At 39.8% G+C, this 16,508-nt stretch overlaps 1 protein-coding gene across 1 annotated transcript; it reads right to left on the minus strand.

Moving 5' to 3' along the window:
- Positions 1-3,719: 3,719 nt before the first annotated feature.
- LOC122870611 (G-protein coupled receptor 26-like) lies at positions 3,720-8,372 on the minus strand. The gene is made up of 3 exons (XM_044184924.1): positions 6,927-8,372; positions 6,698-6,811; positions 3,720-5,207 (listed from the first exon to the last, which is right to left on the minus strand). Exons 1-3 carry the CDS (start codon positions 7,595-7,597, stop codon positions 4,970-4,972), a joined length of 1,023 nt encoding a protein of 340 aa, XP_044040859.1. The 5' UTR covers positions 7,598-8,372; the 3' UTR covers positions 3,720-4,969.
- Between the last annotated feature and the right edge of the window lie 8,136 nt (positions 8,373-16,508).

Raw genomic sequence — 16,508 nt, forward strand, 5'->3', positions numbered from 1 at the left:
GATTCAGTCACACATAGCGTTCCCTATGCAAACCTTTGGAGAAAAGGCAAAACTTCATTTTAATATTTGTACCACTGACAGGAGGAAAAATGAGTGTAGTTGTGATATCACCTAGTGGTTTCTGAAAAGACAGTTGATGATTAACGTTAAACTCTATCTTAGCGCCAGAAAATCGACATTTAAGCAAAAGGGAGGAAGCTGAGGGAGTGGGAGCTGCACCCATCCCCACTACTGGTGTTAGGCTAAGACACATGCTTAAGCAAGAGCTTTAAGCTCATTTGCCAATATTCTCCTTAATGGAACAATGATTCTCAAAATGACTACCAGGATTGAATGCAACCTTTGATTGTCTCAAGAGGAGACTTAATTTGCTTCAAGACTGTGATTCCCACCTGACCTGATTTCTTGTTCACACACACAAAGGAATATCCTAAAAAATCCTGGAGACTATCATGCGCAGAACACTTTATCAAGTGAGCTTGTTTTTTACTCATTCAACCAATTATAGGGTCTTCTCTCCTTCAAGCTGAGCTGATCTGAATTAGCATGATTATTCATCATGCAGACAGGCGCAGGCCCGTGGGTTGAAGACTTGACTGAGCTCGGCTCTCCGGCTGTAATGAGTAGAGTGAGCTGAGGGTGGTGTGAGCAAGAGTAAAGTAGAAATACTACTGTATCCTTCAGCTAAATCCGGAATATGACTTAAATCATTAACATGGTCATTTGTTATGCAGATTATCGCATGGCCCAGAAACTAAATGAAGGGACATGAGGCCTTCTGAGAGAGATGACACCCTATGGGAGTGATTTTATTTCATTTTTTTGCTGTGAAATTTTGTACAGACATTCATGGTCCCCAGAGGATAAAACATATTACATGATTCTCTGACTTTTCCTCTCGCGCCACCATGAGCTTAACATATGTGGTTTTGAGTAAAATGTCTCAACAACTGTTTCGATGAATTTCCATCAAATTTGGTAAAGACCACCTTAGGATAAATTATAATAACTCTGGTATTAAAGTGGCTATAATGAATATTTTCATGTATCAAATGACAATGTGAAAACAATGAAACATGTGAAAGGGGTCGCTTGAAGTGATGAACCTACAGATAATTAGCATGCGAATCTGCAGCTCCCCTCGGCTTTACAGAGCTTTATAGCGGGTTTCAGCTCATTGAGTAGCTGTCCGGCCTGCAACTTTACTATTTTGCTTCACTCTCAGCGTCAAATTTGGCCGCAGAAAGCAGCTGTTTTCAGTGAAGAAGCTCTGAAAACCCACTGTACACTACGTGCTCACCAATGAAACAGCAGACAGACACAGTTAGCGACTAGCTGGTGAAACATAGTGGAGCATTTTTCCCTCAGAAGTTGGTAGAGACCAAAAACGAAGCCGCTTGCTTATGTACACATCCAGCAGTTATGGTATCATCTTAAAAGGTGATATGTAATTTGTGTTCATAACCTGTTTCCGCTGCCCCAAGTGACCAACTATTATTATTATTATTATTATTATTATTATTATATTACTATTTACTTTGCACATGCAAATTTACTTTGATTTATGACCAACTACCTGCAAAACTAATGACGTTCCCAACAGCCACATGCTAAACTAAGATGGTGATGTGGTAAACATTATACCTGCTAAACTTTAGAATGTTAACATTGTCATTGTGAACATATTGGCACTTAGCTCAAAGCACTACTGTGCCTAAGTATAGCTTCATAGAGCCACTAGCATGGCTGCAGATTCTTTGTCTTGTTTCTTTACTCTTCTTGCAAAAAGATGATGATACAAGACATCAGGCTCCAAAAGTAATTTGTACTGCCTTTTTGTTAGCGCAGGCTGGGTCATGTTCCTCTGAGGTAAACTATCTTTAAACTCCCCTTGAGCTTAATCATAAGTTTATGAACTACACATGAGTGTCAGAAGAGTCATATAGAAAATATAGTTTCAAAGATGGGGTGACACTTTAAACTCACTCAGTTGACTCAGTTGTCATTTTAGCCTTGAGCAGCTGTGACACATATTTTGCTATGCATACATTTTCCATTTGAGCAGTTTTAATCACCAATTCCTCCTTTATCAGTTTCTGATGATTGGGGTTAATTAGATGGTGTGTTAATATAGCCAAGCCCTAGCTTCAGTACAACCTTGAGCTGCTTTTAGCATGAACTGCTTGAATTCAGAGGTGCTGGTGGTTGAGTTAGCCACAAAAAAATGTTGATTCCTTCACTTAATGCTGCAAATAATTACTGTTGAGCTGTTTCCATGCATCAAATTAAGCCTGATTCATTACTGAGTCAGAATAAATCAGAATCATTAATCTGCAAAAATGATCTTTGACCCATCTCTTTAATTACACTTGGCAATAATGCTGCTGCAACAGAGATTGCTCATGTGACACCACAGTCATTTTTTATGCCGTATATTATCTGCAATATAATTAGGGCCAGGAGGCAGATAGAAGCAAAACAATGGCAACAACAACAGCTGTGTGATGCGGTGTGTTGCGGGTGGTGAACAAGGAAACAAGAGTTTTATTTGAGAATAACAAATTGTTTCCTTACCTGTAACCATCAATTTCAGATATTGAATATTGCCTATAATTTTTCTATAATCCTCATCTATCATTTGAATAAAAGTCCTACTATTTTCCATTTAGTGTCCTAGACTTTTAACTGCACAGCTTGAATTGAATTTACAAACTTACAAATTAAATCGAAAGGCATTATCTAGATTCAATGACATTACTGTGAAAACATTAATATTTTTAATAGCTTTATAATTGACAGCTTTTATTGCACAGATTCCACTAATAGCTAATCACACTGCCAAAGAACAGCCAAGTGGCTCACAGGAGGAAAAATACATGTGCATAAAGTACATCCAAAGAAACTGATTGTTAATATTAAAGCAGCTGTTCTGGTTAAAGTGTAGAACAGCTGGAAAAGTCACATACTCAAATCTGGCACAAATACAAAACGGTGTGTAAAGCACTTTGAAAGCATTCCTATGCTACATCACATTGCTATCCCTTTATCTAGACAAAAAGTTGTTCCTGTACAGTGCAAAATATATAATAATATAATGTAAATATCCATAGAAACATTTTCTCCAGGAAACTGGCAAAACAAAGAACAATTGTACAAACGCATTTCAGCCAAAAGTGGGCTATCTCTAGTACATTCAGTTACAAACTCACACTTTAAAGGATAAGTCGGCTGATATTCTATGTTTTTCTTACTGTCAACAAATCCCATGAAAAAACAAAACCAATAATGAATTGATTCTCCTAACAAGTATTGTCTGTGTAGCCACTGATACCAATCTTCAAATAAACTCTCAATCACATCGTCCCTTCCTCCTAGACTTGTGGGTACGCTGGTTTAATTCACGAGAATTGGATTAATTAAATGCAACCTGCGTCAAAACTAAGGTGCTTTGCTGACTAAGTGGTGTAGGAACTTGGAGCATGGTAAAACGGCCGCTACCCCTGGCATTCAAATTTGCTTACTTACATATGGTCGTTGTTTGTCAATTGTCCAAAAACTATTAAATACACATCAATGGGCCACACTGTTGCACTGGGTGACATGTTTCTTCATTACCATGAACCAGGGCACTGTAGTTTTATATACCATGTACTGCTGCCATAAATACTCACCACCAAATATGTATTAATCTGCATCTGAAAATAGTCCCCCAAAAATGCAGTGTTTTCTCCTATTATTTGAGTAACGTTTGATAAAAACTACAGTGCCCCGCTGCTTTAGGAAATTATGAAACCTTTTTAGAAAAAAGGAAAGTATAAATCCTTTACTTGTTTTTTAAGATTTACATGTTTGGTGGAGTCTGGTCACCTAGTAGTTTAGATGCAATACCATAAAGTATATGTGCCCATGTGATACCCCTCTGTCACTCTTCCCACATTTCATGTCTGTATTTCTACTGTCACTCTCAAATAAAGGCAAAAAATAATAAATAAAACATAACAATCTTCAGTAGGAGCCAATGGGCTTGGAGTGGGGAAGTCAGAAAGTATTGAGCGACAGAGTAACACATTATTGTTTCAGGTCTTTTCATGGCAGTTGTTGGCAATAACAAAAATATAGAATATCACCAGCCTTTTCATTTAATATCATGGTGTAAATGTTATTTGCCTTTGGCTCCTGTAACTATAGTAGCTCTGAGAGAATTAGACAAAGTGCATCAATATTCAGTGACTGACATGACACTGCAAAGTAGTCTAACATGGTCAATACAGAACATGGCAATGATGTGGAGCAGTTGAGTCTCCACACCTATAGTGAGAGTACATCCATTCACTGAAGGTACATTATCCAGAAGCAGGAACAACATAGTCTTTCCTTCTTTTCACATCTTCACTCCACCGCCTATCGACCATCAGCTTCTAGCTCTGTCGCTGCATTTTGTGGCAGTACAAAGGTCACTGCATGTGGATTTGCCAAAATCATTAGAAAGTGGTTGGTACAGTACAAAAGGCCACTTTATCCATGTCTCAAAGTAAAGAAAGGGCCCGTCTCCAGCAGTGGCCTTCAGTTTGAGATTAATCTGAACCCATGACTTATTCGATGGAATTGATTTGTCTGATCTGTGTGGCTTTGTGTGTTTTGCCATCGCCGATGAATCACAGATGCCTTGTTTACCAATGCCGTCTTCCACATTGTCCCTGTTGCTCCCTATCTGTCTTCCCCTTCGCCTGTTCATCCTCCCCCTCGTTGCTGTCTTCTCGTTCTCCTCCACCCACTATCGTCCTTTTTTTTTGCTCTCTCTTTGCTCCCCACCCGCAATCTGTCCCCTCTATCTGCTCTCTTTTTCCTTCCTAACAATATCCTGTCCTCTCTGTCTCTCTCCTCATTCTCTTCCTCCGCCCACCTTCTTCCAAGTGGCATCCTTTATTTTTGGCCGTAGTGTGTATCTGTCATGTCCGCGCATTTGCCATTAGCTGATCCTCTGGAGACAGTAGTCGTTCTCTGTGTCTAAAGAGCTGTTATGGCCAGATGAAGGGTACAGGTCGCGGCGGAGCAGCCTGTTGACGACAGTAACCAGGACTTTCTTGTACTGCTGACGAAGGAGGGAGTAGGCGAAGGGGTCAGACGCAGCCTTGCTGTATGTCAGGCACTTACTGATGATTCCCCAGTGGCGGTTGATGTCCACGAAGGGTAAAAGCTCGGCCAACCTGAAGGGGCGGCAGAAACATGACTAAACAAAGTACATTTTAGTACATTCTTTTGTTGTTCAGTTTTTCAAATGTTCAAAAAGACGATTAGATGAAACTGAATCTATAGAGCCTTTAACACATTAGGAACTGTGTGAAAATTATTAAAATTGTTTTTTCTTTTCTGAAGGGAGGCTAGTCGGAAGTTATTACAATTATTAGGCTTTTTGTCTCTAATAATGAATGAATTGTTTTTCATTGTGACATGAATTTTCCTTGTCACATTGAAATCAAATCGCAACACAAAGCAAAGTGAAGAGGTGTATTGCATTTCAGTGTTGTCAAGCAGAGAACAGTTTAAACCTGACAATATTAAATGCAAAGCACTGTCATTAGTTTTCACGAGGAGTTGCAGGGGGACTTTCTTCTTTTTTGAGATGGCATTTTAAATCTTCCATAGAGAATACATAAAAAGGAAATACCTATAACAATGTGTATTGTATTTCACTGTTTTATATATATCTATATATGTGTGTGTGTGTGTGTGTATATATATATATACATATATATATATATATACAATGTTATGTATTAGGGGAGAGAGTGTTGCAGTTTTCCATCGAAAATTTAAATAATGCTGCCGAGGGCTTTGCCTTTTTAAAAATTGAACCATAATTGGTTCAGCCCCCCTTCACACTCCAGTTATTTACGTACACTACTATATGTTGAGCTAATTGTGTTAATGTTATGAAACAAAAATGTCATTGAAGCATAAGGCTACCGCAGAGAGAGAAGTATATTACACTTTTACCACCAGTAAATGGCGAGTATAAATGCTCATTTAAAAGCAGAACAGATACATGAGTAGGAATTATCATAATTTGATGTTTTGGTCTCAGCAGTCACTCAGGGTGCTTCCAGTGGGTAATCCTGGTGTGGAGGTTATTCCAATTTCTCAGACACTTTCTCCTTATTTATGTGTTTTCCCTCTTCCCTCCCATATGCGCATGCACCACAAATCAAACTGATGGATCATCAGCACCACATCTGGCTGACATCAGGTTTGTAGGCCCCTGAGTCATTTCCTCCTTTGTCTGGGAGCCATTATTTGTTGTCTTACAGCTGTATTGTGTGTGTTTCAGTGTAAACAGCACGGCAAGCCACCTGTTCTGGCCGTCTCATGGTTCAGAGAAATTATAATAATTGAAATGATCAGGTGAATATGTGCAGTGTGGTGTTAGCAAAGGACAAACTATAATGTGACTGTGCACTGTGTCTCTAATCTGATCTAATGGTGTGACACATCTGCATCTTTCTGGTCTGTAGAGGACAACAACTCTAATGAGTCTGGATGCAGAGATGATATGCAGGCTGTGTTGTAACCTTATTGGGCCACTCACGAGGTAATTGCTCAAGCTGTATTGTTAAAAGTGGGTTCATTTATCTTTGTTGTTGTACAGGAGTTTTGCAGTAAATTAAATGATTTATGAGTTACTATCAATTCGCCTTACCTTGTAATTACATAAGGAGCAAAGCAGATGATGAATGAGCCGATGAAGATGCTGATCTTCTTTGTGGCTCTCTGCTTTCTGCTCTTTTGCTCAGCTAAACATCTTTGTTTCACGCTGAAAACAACAAAATACGTTCAAGGCTTTTTCAAAACAGTGACAAGACTATGGGTTATAAATTGAAAGGGCTATGAGGAAACATGCATATAAATAAATGCGTTAGGTGAACTACCTTGGGTGAATGTCGACCAGTAGGAAAAGAGTCTGCATGGTGATAATGTCAATCCTCTTGCAATGAAACCTGGCGACTTTCAACACCTTCAGGTAGGTGAAGCACAAGATGAGCAGGGAGAGCATGAAACTAGTGGCGTGGAAAACGACGGTGAAAATTGTGAACTTAATCCTGTCGCTGCCTTCCTCGCTCGGCTGCAAGGTGCAGGACGCGTAAACGTCGCTGTAGTCGACCCAGGAGAAGAGCAGCGCCGTCAGGGAGAAGGTGAAGGAGTGGAGCCAGGAGTAGCACACCATGATCAGCGCGTCCTTGTAGCGCATTTTAGTGGAGTAACTGAGCGGGAAGACCACCGCTATCCACCGGTCTATGCTGAGGGCTGCCATGCTCAGCATGGTGTTTGCGGTCAGAAAAGTCTCCAGAAAGCTCACCGTGTGGCAAACGCAATCCCCAAAAGGCTGCTGGTTCCTGATAATCCCCACCAAAGTGGCCGGCATGTTCAAAACGGTGATGAGTATGTTGCAGAAGGACAAGTTCATGGTGAAAACACCGGGCACCTGTCGGCGTATCTCGGTGCTGTGGACGAAACATAGCAGCACCAACAAGTTTGACAACAGCGAGACGACCGCGACCACGACGATGAACAAAGCGAAAATGATTTCAGCAAAGTCCATGTCTCACTCCAGAAAGTCCACTCTCGGGTTACCTGCGCCTGTTGTTGATAATAAGCACTTAAACTCAACCATGGTCACCCGTCGCTCATCCCTCCTGCAGCTCCCAAAATTCATTTCAATTAAATCCTCTTGTGTCCGCACGCCGCCGTCCTCTCCAACTTCCACGAGCTCTGTCCAGCGTGCTGAACCGAGCCGCCACCATCTCCCTCGTCAAACTTACCGATTAATTCCCATTAACGTCCGACAAGTGCAGGAGCGAAGCTTTGCGAAGTGAAGCAGGGCGTGTGTGGCATGTCTTTCAGCAGCTACGACCATTCAAAACCTCATCAGATACAGGTCTGGTAGGGGACTGAGGAGGACCAGGAGAGACAGCAGCATGCCTGTTGAAATGACTGGTCCTTTTTACATATCACGTGAAGAATCACAGCCAGAGACATGGGAACAACTTGTCCTAGTCACAAAACAATCCAAAGTCACACCTTATTTTCTACATATTGGAGTATTTCAATGTTGAGTTTTCCCCCTCTGCCCGTTGTTTGATTTCCTTGCGCAAACTTGTGCGCAAATACAATCATGCCGCATAAATGATTCAAGTGCGAGTTTCTTGTGTCGTCTGCATTGATCAAGCCTTACTCAAAATCAATGTGGATGTATGGAAGTGAAAGGGCGCAGAGAAATCCAGGGGTGTGCTTCTGGATAATTGGAGACGCTTTGCCTGACCAAATGGCACCAGGTGCACACGCGCGCCGGAGAGGCACGGGGGCAAATAGATCCTTTTCCTGAAATTAATTATTTATAGCCCAGTGGCTACTGTAGATTCACTATGTGCAATCATAATGTGTGTCTGGTAGACTATGACCTAAAATCATAATTTGTTTTTTAATCTTTGGCCAATATGATTTTGTGGTTGTGAAGACTGAAATGTAGGTGCATTTCAAACTGCAGAAACATGTTCTAAAGAGGAAACTTAGATGGCTTATTTTCTTAATTTCTACACTGGGGACTGGGAGGACACTGAACAGTGCCACTGCCAACTAAAACCCCCTTATTTTCTATTATTTCCTGTTTAGTAATTTTGTTGGACAATAAAGCAAATCGTCAATCAACTAAACAAAAAATTCATTCAAGTTTGATTGTTTTTAAAAAGGTGCTCACAAAGAAAATTTGAGTACAAAGTCTTTCACATCCACTGTTCCATCTTCCCATGAACCAAAAGCCTTGTGGCAGAAGTAGATGCTTTAATCCTTGCAGCAGATTTTTAGTGAAGTATGACTTCAAGTAGTTGACAGTTGAACCGGTGTTTTAGTGTCAAATCTTGTGAAAATATGGAACACTGGACGTTCACGTAGTTTCTTGGCAGCAGAAGTACCAGCCATGATTTATGTGCGTTCTCCAGGATCAGAAAATAAATTGGAAAACACCCTTTGTGCTTTCTCACAAAAAAGGCAAAAGAGGCAGCCCATTATTACAGATTAAGTAATTACTACACTTTTTAAAAATATGACACCCTTTAAAAGGCGCTGTGACTGATGGATTTTTTCATAATTAAATAATCATTTACTGATGCTTTATAGATCAAATATAAGCCATTAGCAAGAAGTTTGAAGTTGCCTGATTGTGAATGAGCACTTTGTTTGGTTTTTATCCTTGCTACTGAATTTGGTAATAATGCAGTTATAAATCTTGTTAATCCATTAATAAATGCTCATGAGTCAGTAGCTATGAATATTAGCAACTCATTAATAAACTGTTTTTACAATAATCTATCCAGTCTGCAGCTGTAAACATTAGTAAGCTATTTAATAAATGGATTTTGGTCCAAACCTTTCCCAGAAGCTAAGGGATGTAATGATCCTTTAGAGCTAGCTAACTTGTCAACTCCAAAGCTGTTCCTATTAATGGCTTCTAACAGATCTATAACGGATTAGTAAATGATTTATTATCCATTAATAAAGCCATTAGTTACAATGTATTAACCCTTTAGAAATGGGGTGGTCCCAAAACACCAGACAAAGGCATTGTTCACAACCTGGCAACTCAAAACCTGTTCTTGTTAATAACTTACAACTTAAAAACCCTTTATAAAGGTTGATTGATCAGAAAGTGGTACCCCACATGGCTATTCTTACTTTCTTTGTTCATCTTTTCATTTGTTTTCTCTAAGAAGGTAAGAACATGTTCACCACTGTCCCCAAAAACCAGCACCTTATGTTTCTTTAGTTTTTTATGTGCGACCACAGATGGGTGACAAACTAAAGAAGAAAACTCTGAATAAATCAGTGGAGAACCATAACGAATGCAGATGCTTCCACACAGGTGCACTGCATGGTACAGTTAAGCAATAGCTCTGTGGCACCTATACATGCCGAGCAGGCCCAGTTGATTCTGATTTTGTATCAAGATGGGAAGAGGACAAGATCTAAGTGACTTTGAAAGAGGGCTCATTGTTGGTGCGCGGTCGGCGGGAGCTTAAGTCACAAAGACTGCTCAACTGGCTCGTGTTTCCCTCATGGTTTTGAGGGTTATGTTTAGTCATTTCCTGTTTTATTTTGTAGACTCACCTCTCCTCTTGTGTCTTGCAGTTTTACTTCCTGTCTTGTGTGGTTTTTCCCTCCAGTTTCGATTGTTTGCCCTGCTTTGATTGGTTTCACCTGTGTCTCGTTGTCTCACCTCACCTGAGTGTATTTAGTCTGTGTCCTCGGCTCTTTGTCAGATTGACAATGTATCTATGTCAAGCGCCCTGGCATTTAGTACCTGTGTGTTTCTGTATACTTCCCTAGGACTTTGCCTGTTTTGGATTTTGCCTGCTCCCTGTTGGACTTGTGTGCCTGTTCTGGACTGCTGACCTGTTGTGAGTGACTTTAGCCTGCCAGTATCAGTGTAAGTGTTTTTCCTTCCATTAAAATTGTCAAACTGCACTTGCTCCACTTCTGTGTCTGTGTTTTGGGTCCAAAACCTTGTGTTCCTGCTTGACACACAACAGTTTCAATAGGAACAGTAACTAAAGTGACATCTGCATTTAGATCTATGGGAAAGGCCACAGTAAATACGGTTACAGCTGCTCACTATCACATCGCTGAACACTTGAGAATAGAAGTACTAAGCAAATCAAAATATAATACAGGTAAGATAAATTAGGTACAAAGTGGATATAAGTATAAAAGCTAAAATAAGTAAGTACCAAAGTGGATTTAGAGGTTAAGTATGTACAGTATAATACAATGTAATAGTGCAATAATGAGTACTGTTAAGTGTAGCTTATTAAGATGATTGAGATGGTGGATATTGCACAGCAGTAATAGAAGTATGAATAAATATCAGGCAGAACAGTCTACTATAAATATCCCTCTCTATTACATAGAGAGGGATAATTATAGTAGGGTTGCAGTGCATAAACCCCTCATTACAAAGCTGGATGCATATTTGAGAGTTACGTGATGCAAAAACCATAGGCAGTGGTCTACAGAGATGTGGGGGAAAAGTGTGATCTGACCAGATGAGTCATCCTTCACCATATTCTCGACGATGTGTGGCGTACACAAAGAGAACAGTAAAGGCCTCAATGCTTGACCCCCAACAGTGAGGGGATCCGGTGGCTCTGTTATGCTGTAGGGGGCATTTTGCTGCCATGGTGTGGTTCCACTCTTTCCCTTAGAGGGAAGGGTCACTGCAAATCAATACAAAGCTGTTCTGAGTGATCACCTCTTAACCTGTGATGAAATATTTCAATCCTGATGGGAGTGGTCTCTTCCAGGATGAAATTGCCCCCATCCATGGGACACGAGGGGTCACAGAGTGGCTTAAGTATGAAAATGACATGAATCATATGCTATGACCTTTGCAGTCACCAGATCTCCCAACCCAACTGAACACGATCATCAAAACATCAAATGAGGGAATGTGTTTTGGAAGAATGGCATCCATCCCTCCAGTAGAGATCCAGAGACTTGTAGAATTGAAGCTGTGGTGGCCCAGCACCTTTTTTAATAAGATACTTTTATGTTGGTTTTTCCTTCTAATTTAAATTGGAGCAGCATACTGTAACAACTGACGTGCACTAAAGAAATGTTTGCTCGTTACTGAGTCATGCCCAGTTCTGGAGAAGCTTGTGTAGACAGTGACTCACTGGGGGCAGACACAGCCTGCAGGGGTTTTGTATGTCTTTTTTTGTTTTTTCTTTGGTTTTCATTCGCTTCATACTCCCACTTGTTATGAGGCTATAGCTGGGCTGCATCCCCATTCCCTCCAATTAAGTGCACTCTTTTATTTATTGAAGAGTCATACAGTATCAGAGGATTCACTTTACTCACCTGCCTCGCTCGTGGCAGTGACAGTTGAGTATTTAAAGTGATTAGGTGAGTCCTCATTAAATGTATTTAGGGAAACCCTGAGGAGAACTCTGTGAAGCAACTGACTCTTAAAGCTAGGGTAGGAAATGTATTTCAGAAGCATTTTTTGTTGTTGAAATTCTCTTTACATCCCAACAGCAATCAATAAATCAAATGCTATGGAAAAGCAAAAAAAAAGGGGGGGGGGGGTCTGTAATAAGCCCAGCCAATCATTTCATTTGGGCCTGAAATGATTGACTGGCCTGTCTACCTACCTGGATGCACTCATTGCACTTGAAAATGTGTTTTGAAGGGAGGCGGTGGGATCATTTTCAGTTGGATCAAAAATCTATTTCTTGCTAGTTACCTACCCTAGATTTAAAAGCATAATCACAGCAGTCTTTCTCAAATGCTGTATTCCAGCAGTAATTAAGCTACTACAGCACTGAGGGTGTGTATGTGCCAGTGTGTTTTTAATGTGTTTGTGTGTGTGTGCACACAAGTCAGAGAGACAAAGCAGCAGTGGGTGATGTCAGTCACCTACAAAAGAGTGATCAAATGCCTGGGAGAAAGCTACAGCTGGGCTCCTGGGGGAGAAAGTGCAAAGCTATTTATAGGCCTGATGGGGTGTCACCTCCAATATAACTCTCAGCGCTGGTTTATTACCTAACCGAGGTATCAGAGCGAAGCACTGAACACAGCTGTAGAACCACAAATGAGATTGCTTTTAGATGATGCTTTTATGTGTGAGTAATCAGCCACTGCAGTTTTAGGTATCCTCCAAAATGTCTCAAGGAAGTGTAACCGTCGTAACAAATTAATTCAAACACTGCGACTGTAAAATGCCCCACTAATCAACATTTGGGCTGCAACTAATGATTAGTTTGACTTATTAACTGTTTAGTTCAGAAAATGGTGAGAAATAGCCCATCACAAATCCCCAGAGGCAAAGGTGTCATATTAAAGTTGCATTTTATCAGACCAACAGTCCACAACACAAAGATACTCAATTTACAACGCAAATCCTCACATTTCAGAAGCTGGAACCAGCAAATGTTTGGCATTTGTGCTTGATAAATAACTTAAATGATTAAGCCCTAGTACACAATTGATAACAGCTCAGCTGTACATCAGATTGATCAACTGCTAGTGCTGAAATCAGTAAGAGAAACAAGAATGGATTGATTGCCATGAAATTTGGTACAGACATTAATGGTCACACTATGGCTCTAGTGGATGCCACTAGGATCTAATTTTATTTTCTTAGAAAGACCAAGGAAAGAGATGCTGATTGAGAGATTGCATTGAGTTACAAAAGCGACGGGAACCGACCATCCAACCGACAGGCATTGCCATCTTCAGAGCCATTCCGTTAGCATGGCAAAACAAGACTATGCCAAAAGCCATGCTAGTGTCTCTGAGACGGTACTTGCTAATGCTGGTTAGGCAGGTATAATGTTTACCATCTCAGCTTCTCATGTTCGTGTACTAAAATTTGCTAATTAGCACTACTAAGTACAGCTGATGGGAATGTCATTAGGTTTGCAAGTATTTGGTCATAAACCAATGTAGGAGCCGTATTTAAGTGCATTTCTGTTTACATAGTTTATTGAATTTTTATATTTGTGTTTTGTAAGTGTGCACCCTCTCTGGGTGTGAGGGGGCTATTCTATTAGTTGGTGAGGAGAAGGCGGGTGATAGCAGATACTGTCACTGACGAGTTGTAGTGGCAAAAACTTGGTTGGGTTTTTCCTTTGACCTCTGTTCCAATTTGCTTTCACCACAGTGTGTGCAGTATGCCAGACTCACAGCCTTTCTTAAAAATGATTCCAAAGAGTATTCACTGTTGCTTAAAATCTATTGCAAAATAAACATAATATGAAAATAAGATGCAGTTGTTAGTTTTTTGTTTTGTTTTTTTTGAGTTTTTTTTTTTTTTTTAAACTGTAGTGTGAGCGGATTAATGGAATCTGCAATGGACTTTATTTGTCTTGCGAAACCCTTGTGGGGCTTCTGAGCCTCTGGCTGGGAATCACTGTCTTAGTCCATGAACAAATATTTTGATCGCTTAATTGCGCAAGTCATTACCAAAGAAAAGTGTCAAACACTCTCTGGTTTCCTCTTCTGAAATGTGAGGAGTTGGTTGGCCAAAACAAGCAATTTGAAAATTAAATGTCTTGTGGTGGACTTTCTTTCTTTCTTTATTTATACTATTCTGATATTTTGCAGACTATACAAGTAATTGGTTAATAGTGAAAATAATCAACTGATTAATCAATAATTGCAGTCCTACTAATCTACTTGAAGCTGACAAAACCAGGCTTATATTAGACAACTCTGTTAAATTAAACTGAATCATGAGTGTACAGTGCACAAATGGCACAACACAATAAGTGTGAGAGAGCAAGACTGGAACAAAGCACACTGAGAGCAAAATGGATCTCTGTGGGCACTTGACGACCTCAGCCTTATAACAGACTGCTCGGAAAGCTTTCAACTTTCCATTCTAACCAATGATCTTACATAACAGCATCTGACCTTCATACAAACAACATCCTGATCACCCTCAGGCAGCAAGAGAAGTGCCTTGGATGTTCAGAAAAAGTGTGATCTCAGCACAGTAACGAAATCCCCCCGCGGCCCTCCAGGTACCTGGAATATCACTTGGAGCTTGAACTTTTTTTTTTTTTTTTTAAATTCACTGCCTTTACAGTGTCCCGAGAGCAGAGTACTACCGGAGGGAAGGGGGGGATCTCAGGTCATGCATTAGGTAGCTTGGCAGTTGGTATGTCTTGTCTCTGAGTCAGATACACAAAATACAGTAGTGGGTAACATGATGCCTTTGGACAGACTCTTAAGCCTTAATACTCTTTTATCATGTGCTATTCAACCACTAAATCATTCATAGATCAGACTAGATATTGTGATATATATAATTTTTAGCCTGTTTACTACTAAATGTACCCTTTTGTGTTATTGCCAACCATTTCCCAACTAAAAGATACTAAGATAATCCATCAAAATGAGCATTTAGTCACCTTTATTTAGTTTGACTTTTCCTTTTTATAAGTGTTGTTATTGGGTGATTAGTACAAAAGACAAAGATGCACTAAGTGACTGGACTTCTTGAAAAAGGAAAAATTAAACTATTTGTGGGGTTTGTTTTGTTTTAAGACTTATGTCTTCAGTAGGAACAAATGGGCTTGAAGCTCAAAGTATTGACAAAAGGACTAACAGTGTGGGTTTTGGTCTTTTTTTGGGAGGGGTTGGACAATAAGAAATATATGAAATAACATTAGCTCCATACTTTAAGTCTTCATTGTTGTAGTTTCCCACAACATAACTTGGCTAAAATACTAAAAGTAACTGAATGTGATGGATTATCTATTTCAAGCAAGTTTCAGTTCTCTGCAAGTTGATTTTCATATCATTGAAATTAATTTAACCACTGGCTGCCTCGAAGGTAGAATATCAATTTAAAATCTATTTGTAACGCTTTGGAAAATGAACTAAAACATTCAAAACCACCAGTACGGTCCTAATTTAGCATACACTTCATCAACTTGTCTCTCTGCTCAGTTGCCTCCAGGTGTGTGTGTGTGTGTGTATAAATAGCTTGGTCAATCTGCAGGTTTGCAAATATGAGATCTCTTTATATTAACACTGAATATAGTTAAATGTTGTTCCTTCACTCAAAAGAGAACCATATGCAGTCTAAAGAGTAGCTTGTATATTTTAGGCCTAATTTTGCACAAGCTACAGCAGCAATTGCAAATTCAGGTATTTGCAGTCAGCCCCTCAGTCTGCAATCTGCTGACAATTTGCATCACTTAACTCATTCTTTAGGCACAATTTTTAATACTGCCCTTTTTCTCTATATTTTGGAAGTCGCTCTTATGATGTGGTCTTGTTTCTACATTTGTTTTTGTTTTGTTTTTTGGGGGGTGGGGGCGGTTGTATGTAAATGTGCTTAAAGTGACATTTTTACTGCTTCTCTTGTGGCTATATGCATATGATAAATTGGTGGCTAATTCGCATATATCCATAGGTCACTTGTAAATAAAAAGCAGCACATTTGGTGCCTATTGGTGGTAGTTTGAGTTATTTTGTAGTATTATTTGAGACTGTTCATGTTGCTCATTAAGTCAGTACAAGGATGGGGATATGAATAGGGTTAGAAACAAGGCCATAAGTCATTAACCTTTTAAAGCGTGTCATGCTCAGATTCGTACTCCAATAATCCATGTACAGATTAATAATTGATCTTAAGGTTAGTGATACTTTGAAAAACAATCCCTGGGAGTAACCAAACCATCTTATATTTCATTCATTTATCAACCAGCCCACATGAAGTAAAAGACCACAGCTCCCACCTTACACGTCATAATGTCGGAAATGTGCCTAAAACAGACATTTCCTTCATACTGCTTGAGCTACGATTTGTTAAATTTGTTTTTTATTGCAGATAGATAGATAGATAGATAGATAGAGATATTCTGCTCACCAGAGCAACCTGCTGGGAAGTAACCAGTGAGGATAAAAAGATGTGGGCCTGTTGTGACTGACAGCTCAGGATTTTGTTT

This window comes from Siniperca chuatsi, linkage group LG22 (assembly GCF_020085105.1).
Source record: "Siniperca chuatsi isolate FFG_IHB_CAS linkage group LG22, ASM2008510v1, whole genome shotgun sequence".
In the NCBI taxonomy this organism is placed as follows: Eukaryota; Metazoa; Chordata; class Actinopteri; order Centrarchiformes; family Sinipercidae; genus Siniperca; species Siniperca chuatsi.

Excerpts from the sequence above, each read along its gene's own strand:
- LOC122870611 (XM_044184924.1), bottom strand. The coding sequence starts at position 7,597 with ATGGACTTTGCTGAAATCATTTTCGCTTTGTTCATCGTCGTGGTCGCG. Across the intron at positions 6,812-6,926 it reads CTGGTCGACATTCACCCAAG|CGTGAAACAAAGATGTTTAG; the intron begins GTAGTTCACCTA and ends TGTTGTTTTCAG. Across the intron at positions 5,208-6,697 it reads GCTCCTTATGTAATTACAAG|GTTGGCCGAGCTTTTACCCT; the intron begins GTAAGGCGAATT and ends CCGCCCCTTCAG.